Source organism: Cornus florida, unplaced genomic scaffold, assembly GCF_030987335.1.
Source record: "Cornus florida cultivar Cherokee Brave unplaced genomic scaffold, ASM3098733v1 CherokeeBrave_3.0.0_Hap2_Chr11, whole genome shotgun sequence".
Lineage (NCBI taxonomy): Eukaryota > Viridiplantae > Streptophyta > Magnoliopsida > Cornales > Cornaceae > Cornus > Cornus florida.
Genome location: NW_026775581.1, coordinates 104,532,932 through 104,540,928, shown reverse-complemented (window position 1 = coordinate 104,540,928; position 7,997 = coordinate 104,532,932). Strand labels below are relative to the sequence as shown.

General features: G+C 36.6%; 1 protein-coding gene across 2 annotated transcripts; it reads left to right on the top strand.

Annotated features, from left to right (window-relative positions):
- The first annotated feature begins 274 nt into the window (after positions 1–274).
- Positions 275–7,055, top strand: LOC132283248 (mechanosensitive ion channel protein 10-like). Of its 2 annotated transcripts, XR_009471978.1 has the most exons (8): positions 275–645; positions 1,105–2,567; positions 2,670–2,790; positions 3,372–3,665; positions 3,778–3,980; positions 5,358–5,656; positions 5,757–5,786; positions 6,800–7,055. XR_009471978.1 is itself a non-coding variant. In XM_059785174.1 (7 exons), the coding sequence occupies exons 2-6, from the start codon at positions 1,144–1,146 to the stop codon at positions 5,617–5,619; spliced, it is 2,304 nt and encodes a 767-aa protein (XP_059641157.1). In that variant the 5' UTR covers positions 275–645; positions 1,105–1,143; the 3' UTR covers positions 5,620–5,656; positions 6,800–7,055. The 2 variants fall into 2 exon arrangements, 1 of the variants encoding a protein (XP_059641157.1); XM_059785174.1 differs by lacking the exon at positions 5,757–5,786.
- The last annotated feature ends 942 nt before the right edge of the window (positions 7,056–7,997 follow it).

The following is a 7,997-nucleotide window of genomic DNA, read 5'->3' as shown; positions in this document are numbered from 1 at the left end:
ATAAAAAGTATATAAGATTTCCACGGCCCAAATAAAAAGGTCCAAACAACGTGCACACCCATAAACCATTGGGGTCTAAAAAAGCGTACAATCCATGCATCATATTTATTATGTCCACACAAGTGGTTCATTCTCATTGCTTTTTTAAACTTTCAATCTTCACACGCTACTCTCTCTATTGGAAATCGATATTTACACGCTTTTTCAACCATCACTTTCCACTATTGTCCCTACTTCTTTTTTGACATTAATCCCATAGCATATGGTTTTTTCGTCAACCAAAAATAATAGCATCAAATTTGTTCGTCTTCTTCATCCATTCTGACATTCACCAATTTTAAAACCAAGCACGTGCTTCATTCATACATATCTGACAACTCTCGGTGTTTCTCCACAGCCACTGCCGCTACTACCGCCACTACTCCCGAGAACGTGTCGTGTGTTTGTGTTTGTGTGTGTGTGTATATATATATATATGATCTAAGCATTTCTCTAAGTTGTTGATTTTGAAATCGACCTTTTCCTTCCTTCAAAACACTTGTATTTATATCACTCTACTTACCGTGCCTGGCAATTCAACCTTTGGCTTTCCGTACATGTCCTTGAGATTCCTCAGTTTTACGGCCACTGGCGACTCCATTTCCGGTAATAAACTTGAACTCCGTCGCTGTTTTTTTACATATATGTGAATATATACTTTTTGGCGCTAAACTAATTTCCTTTAAACAAAATACTACCAGAGATTTCGATTTCAAATTTTTTTTTTTTTTTTTTTTTGGAGCAAAAATAGTCGTACAACAGTATATATTCTTTACGTGTGTCTATATGTGTATATATAGTATGTTTGTGTTGCATATACACCACTGGACAGCTTTTAGTAAAATACTAGTTAAGAAAGGGTTCTGGTTTAGACCGTTTAGTAAACAATCAGTTTCCTTTTAGGATTTTTTCCACGATGACTATTTTCCGAGAAAAGTGGCTTTCTCGGAAAATTTGGAAAGTGCAGATTTTATTTGCGTGTCCTCCGGTTCATGCTGGTGTTTATTTTGTGAATAGATTGAAAGGTCTTGAAAACACAGATTTGATTCGTGTTTTATGTGCTAGGATTTTGATTTATGCCGAAGAGGTTCTTGTGACGGCACGATGGACGATAAGAAAACAACTACAGGTGAAGTGGTTGTGCAAATATCCGGGGAAGATTCAAAAGCTCGAAATACTATGGATTCACCTAAAATCGTATCTGCAGATTCAAGTCCCCGACTCGCGAAATCGGCGGCACCAATGAGCTGTCCTTCGCCTGAGATTGCTCGGTTCAGTCCAAGCCCCAACAAGCCTCCGAAAATCCCCACCAATGAAACCCTAACTCGAAGAGAATCGCTCGCGAGAGTGTATTCCAAACCCAAGTCAAGATTTGGTGAACAATCTGTAATTCTTGATTCAAAAATGTTTGAAGAAAATGGTTCATCTGTGCAAGAACAATTAGACCGGAGTGGAACTTCACCTCATAGAAATTTATCTAATCGGGCATCACCTAATAACAAGTCGGCATCCCCTACTACTACTACTCTTAAGGAGACTCTTAGGACAGTATCAGTTACTCCGAAAACGCCATTGATGACCTCACCTGGAGGTGTGCGAGGACTGGATGAGGAAGAAGAGATCTATAAGAAAGTGAGTACTAAAAATAGGTTGAAGTATAGGAGAGTGAAGATGAAGGTATTAGTTGAATGGGCCTTTTTCTTTTGCATTTTGGGTGCTTTGGTAGCTAGCTTGACTGTCTACAGAATGCAAAAAGCTAAGGTTTGGGGTTTGCAGATTTGGAAATGGTTTGTGCTTGTAATGGTGACCTTTTCTGGTATGTTGGTTACTAAATGGTTTATCCGTGTTCTCGTTTTCTTGATTGAACTGAACTTTTTGTTCAAAAAGAAGGTGATGTATTTCGTTCATGGGTTGAAGAAGAGTGTTCAGGTATGTATTTGGTTGTGTCTGGTTCTTGTTACTTGGGTTTTGTTGTTCAGACATAGTGTCGAGCGGTCAGACACTGGCAATAAAATTGTAGATTATGTTACTTGGACCATCGCCTCTTTGCTCATTGGTACATTTTTGTGGGTTATTAAGACTTTTCTGCTTAAGATTTTGGCATCATCTTTCCATGTCAATACATTCTTTGATAGGATTCAAACATCAATTTTCCATCAGTATATTCTCCAGACCCTTTCAGGACCTCCAGTTATGGAGTCAGCTGAAATGTTAGGGAGGACAAACAGCCCTATTCACTTGAGTTTCCGAAGAACAAAGGACGGAAAGGATGGGAAGAAGGAGAAGGAGAAGGAGGTGATTGATATAAATAAGCTTCATAAGATGAAGCAAGAAAAAGTTTCTGCTTGGACCATGAAGCAGTTGGTTGATGTGATATCGACTTCAGGGCTGTCTACTATTTCCAATGCACTCGATGAAAGTGTTTATGATGGAGAGGGTGAACAGGCAGATAAGGAAATTACTAACGAAATGGAAGCCATTGCAGCTGCCTATCACATTTTCATTAATGTTGCTCAACCTGGTAGCAAGTGAGAAAATCAACCATTCAAAGATAATTGTCTATGTCCTGATGTTTTTTCTTCACTCCATTCTCTTCAGTCTTCCTCTGAACATCATATCTTTATGCACAGGTACATTGATGAGATTGACCTCAGTAGATTCATGATGAAGGAGGAGGTGGATATTGTGTTTCCACTTATGGCAGGTCCCGATACTGGACAAATTGACAGAAAAGCCTTGACAGACTGGGTGGTAAGAATATTTTTTCTCCCTCAAATGGGATTTGGGATAGTTGTTTAATGCCACTTTAAATTGCAATTCCTAACTCATATTTGATCTCTTAGGTACACCTTATTTGATGCTCTTAGATTGAGAAATAACTATGGAACTGATTCGGAAAATATATAGATAGTCATGTATTGATTTGTCGTGTTAGCAAAGAGCCAGGGGAAGAGGAAGTAGGATAAAAAAATTACTTTTATTTTCGGCTTGAATTATTGTTGTACAATTCCTGATTTACTTTTCTTTCCCACTGTCTTTTTGGCAACCATAGGGTAGAAGAGAATTTTAAGTTTGTTGTACATATGAGTAACTCAACCCACGTAAGACAATGTTACTGTAGCTTAAGAAAAACACCACATCTTATCACATTATGGCTATACTAGTTAGGAACTTAGGACAATTGCAATGTAAGCGCATTTGACTTGAACTAATATGTTTCAAAATGACCTGGATTTTAAAATAGGAAGAGTAGCTGATAAATTACACCTTATTCATATGGTTTGCATATGAAAGGTCGTTTCTCAACATTCATATCCTTGTTATTTTTGCAGGTGAAGGTTTATAATGGCCGAAAAGCACTAGCACATGCTTTAAATGATACAAGAACAGCCGTAAAACAATTGAACAAAGTTATCTCAGGGATCCTTACTGTTGTGATGGTTATTGTGTGGCTTCTTTTGACGGAAATTGCAAATACCAAAATACTCCTGCTCCTGTCATCACAGTTTGTGGCAGCAGCTTTTATGTTTGGAAGCACTTGCAAGACTATATTTGAATCTATTATATTTGTATTTGTGATGCATCCATTTGATGTTGGTGATCGTTGTGTCATTGGGGGTGTTCAGGTAACTACTGCAGGTTACCTTTTTCTTTGGTTGTTTAAGAAGTACTTTATTAATTACCAAAAAAAGTGTATATATATATAGTATCCGTATATAACATATTGTTATTTGACAGATGATAGTTGAGGAGATGAATATCTTGACAACAGTCTTCTTGAGATATGATAACGAAAAAATATACTATCCAAATTCAGTTTTGGCGACCAAACCTATCAGCAATTTCTACAGAAGCCCAGATATGGGTGATAATGTAGAGTTCTCTATTGATTTTATGACACCACTGGAGAAGATCGGGGCTCTCAAAGAAAAAATAAAGAAGTAAGTTGAGTTCAGCATTATTCTTCATCTTTTTTACTTGGTGGTATAATTTCTAGGAACTCGTTATTTTGATTGCTTCAAGATAAAAAGCTTTGTATTTCTGGCCTGTGTGTTAAGAATTTGGAAGTTTCAACTCGTGTTGGAATTCTCCTGGACATTTATGATACATCTGTACATGTATAAGGTATTAGAGTTCACCTATATATTAAAAATTTCAATAGCACAAATATTTGTTTTACAGATCTAAGTAATAATAAAAAGAAACTTAATCAACATATAATAGAAATTCAAACAAAGATATTATTTAACAATAAAGAATTTCTATCAATCAACACATAAAATAAACTCAGTCAACATCTAATAGAAATTCAAACAAAGATGTATTTAAAAATAAAGAATTTCTATCAATCAACACATAAAACATGCAATTTAAATATTCGATTAAAGGAGAATACAACGACCGCATGGTGATATGTATGAGTTCATCATGACCCTTGCATGTGCGGCTGCATGGACGAATTAGATCAAAGGTTTTGCTACAGATTCAGAGAATTCCTTCAAAGGCCTTTGTTTGGATTGCTACAGAGGGTTGTACAATAGTGCCATGAGTCCAGCTGAATTAGGGGTGTACCAAAGGGGGGCTCAAGATGTTATTCATTATTAAATGTACTGTTCATTTCTTTCCTTTCCTCCTATATGCATCCTTGCTAAAAATTCTTGTGTTTTCAAGTGCTACTTTTAAGAGTTAAAAGTAATTCTTTTTGTCAAGTCAAATTATATAAAAAGGTACCAATGGGGGGCACAAGGTATTAGAACACTAATTGCCCCAAAAGTTCTAGCTATTAGTGAATTGGTGCAACAATGTAATATACCCTTCATCACGTACAATTTCGTCGTGTGTGTAGCGAGACAAACTGATCAAACTAACAAAGTGCACATACCAACCAGAGAACAAATGTAAAGATAGAAACTTGAACCCAAGACCTCCCAGAATCAGAGTCCTGATACCATTTTAGACTCTCCATTGCTACAAAAACATAAGCTTTTAAGGAATGAGCCCAACAGCATATATCAAGCTCTCTAAAACCTTCCTCATGTGTCACCAGTCTTGCATGTGAAGGGTCTTGCTGGCCTACCAAACTGAACAGAGTGTAAAAATGTATTTGAATCTGTTAGACCAAGGCTTTTATCAATTGCATTGAGTTGAGTTCGAATGTCCATGTGAGTTTTGTTGAAAATTTCTATTGCATTGACTCCTGTTCATATCGTCCATGGGACTTATGTAGAAATTCTCAGCTTACTTTGATTAATTACCCTCTAGATTGGTGTATTTGCTACTGTTAGTCTCGTGGTTTTTTCATTCTTTTATATCGTCAGGTATTTGGAGAAAAATCCGCAACACTGGCATCCTAACCACAGTGTGGTGGTTAAGGAGATTGAGAATGTGAACAAGATAAAGATGGTCATATTTTTTAATCATACAATGAACTTTCAAGAATATGGGGAGAAGAACAATCGAAGATCTGAATTCGTCTTAGAGTTGAAGAAAATCTTCGAAGAGCTGGGTATCAAATATAATCTCCTGCCTCAGGAAGTTCATCTTGTTGAGTCATCAACCCCAGCTGGCTCCACCAGATGATTATTGCCGGAGGTTCAATTCATCACTTTGATTGCTTGTACGTGCTCTTTCTTCCTCACTCATATAACATGATGAAATAACCTGTCTGACATAGAATTTTATGTACCTGACTTTCTTTTGGTTGGGAAATTTGGTAGGCATGTCTGCGTCGGAAGCTGCGTGGACAGGTGAATGTACTCACCAATCCGACCTAGTCACTGAATTGTACATAAATCAAGAGTAGCGTACAACACCCCATACAAACCAAACGGGAATAATTAACACACCATGCTTTGTTCAAAATAATTATCCCAGTTCCTTTGCAATGATGCAGTCGTTAAAATTCAACACTCGATTAACAATCAGTATGCAAAAAAAAATTTTGGTAAGCCCCAAAATTCGTACACACGCTCTGATTTCAAATGCGTTGTGTTAAACATTAACCTTGTCCGTATTAGACCAGAGATGCATCAATCCGGGCCCTTCATCTGTCTATGATTAGGCCAGCTTGATACGAGAGTATACCAAAGAAAGGTATTGTTACCATACCCATCTCGATTTCAGTAAAGCTTTGAGCAATAGGTCTCAACTTTAAGATATATTCCTTCTTGTGCATGAGCAATCCAATAGGACAGGGATACTCCATGAAATTCTGTCTTTTATCAATTAAGATTCTGTCTTGCTAATAGCCCACTAACGCCTTGGCATGGTACACCTATTTCAGACCTATAGTCTTTCATTGCCAACTTGCCAAGATCCTCCTTGGTCCTTTCTTAGTTGTACAAACTGCTCTCTGGTGGTCTTCTGCTCCAGTAAGTTTTTAAGGCCTGGACCAGTCCAGAAATAGGCTATGAACACTTCTCCAATGTTAGTGAGTACTCTCTTGGGAAGTATAAAGATACCACACCAATATACCTGGATGCTATATGGATTTGATTTGATCATTTGTAACCTAACTGCATTCAGCAACATCCAGGTATACTTGGTCTTAGTAATACAATGGGAGTCAAATCTTAAAAAGTTTCGAGCAGGATCCAATGGATGTATTTGGGTTTGTGTGCAACCTTCAAGATCTTATATAACTCAAAGGTTTAATATGTAATGGAATTTACAATGAAAGAGAAACAAAAATATTACTATTTTAATAGAGTTGGGTTCTACAAAATTTCACTAATTTGTCTAATATGGTTTTTGACGGTAGGTGCTATGATGAAGTCATGAGGATCTTTCTCTGTTGAAGGAAAGTGAGTGGTTGCCTCAAGGATGGCGCTGGAGCTGTCTGTTAACCTGGTAGAGGGAAAAAAAACCGCCTTGTTTTCTAATAGATATTTTCATTGTTATCAATTATGCAGTCAAGATTTCCATCGAGATGTTCATTTTGTTTTGACTTCCAATTTGTATGATATAATTTGATAATTTTACCTAATATACATGCATTGCCTGGGTGCTTGTCGTAATGGTGCAATTAGATAGCTCAGTGTTAACTGCTTATACAATCTGACTATATTCTTGTGAGTGAAATTAATGTTATTTAAGTGAAAAATTCATTTGCGCACACTCACCAGAATGGGGTCTGGCCCAGATACTTCCTGATCATTTTTGTTGCTTAATGCATTTGGAGGCCGCTACTTTACACGAAAATTACTGTTCAGATTCCGGGAGAGAGAGAGAGAGAGAGAGAGAGAGAGAGAGAGAGAGAGAGAGAGTTGCAGTCAAGCCTGCGCTCTTATGCATATATGTTCAGGGAGGGAGAGACTAGAGAGTTGCAATAATGCCTTCTCTATTATAGATTCGCCTTATACTCTAACTGGCATTAAGATATTCAGGTTTGGTTTTTATTATTATTATTATCATTATTATTATTTTATTTAATAATTAACTCCGGCTTTGTTCCGACTAATCCCATGAAGGGAGCCTCCCCACCAGTTGGGTAATATTATAGATTTGTCTTGAACTGTATCGGACATTAGGATCTTGAGAGACTCTTTTTGTCCTCCCCAGCCAAATTCCCATTTTGTTGAAGAGTACACTACTGAACTTCTGTAAGCCTCTTGTCTTCATATTTTCTTTAGCATCTTGCTGGAAGTTGCTATAATTTTCCGGACATCCTCCTTTTTGTGGAAATTTTATTTACTTTTTCATTATATGCCGATGGCAGAGTGAAACAAATAAAAAAATGGGCTTAAATCATAGAACTCCTACTACATTTATTTTTTGATCATAAAATTCTAATCTGTTTTAAAAAATATGAACACTTTTAAAATTCCAATCTGTTCTAAAAAATATGAACACTTTTAAAAAGTGTTCATATTGTCCCAATATCCATATAATTGGACTGTGAAATGTCAAATTTAACCTTATCATTTAATATTAAATTAAAAACTGAAAATTATTTTTTA

Excerpts from the sequence above, each read along its gene's own strand:
- LOC132283248 (XM_059785174.1), top strand. The coding sequence starts at position 1,144 with ATGGACGATAAGAAAACAACTACAGGTGAAGTGGTTGTGCAAATATCC. Across the intron at positions 2,791-3,371 it reads AAGCCTTGACAGACTGGGTG|GTGAAGGTTTATAATGGCCG; the intron begins GTAAGAATATTT and ends TTATTTTTGCAG. Across the intron at positions 3,981-5,357 it reads CTCAAAGAAAAAATAAAGAA|GTATTTGGAGAAAAATCCGC; the intron begins GTAAGTTGAGTT and ends TTATATCGTCAG.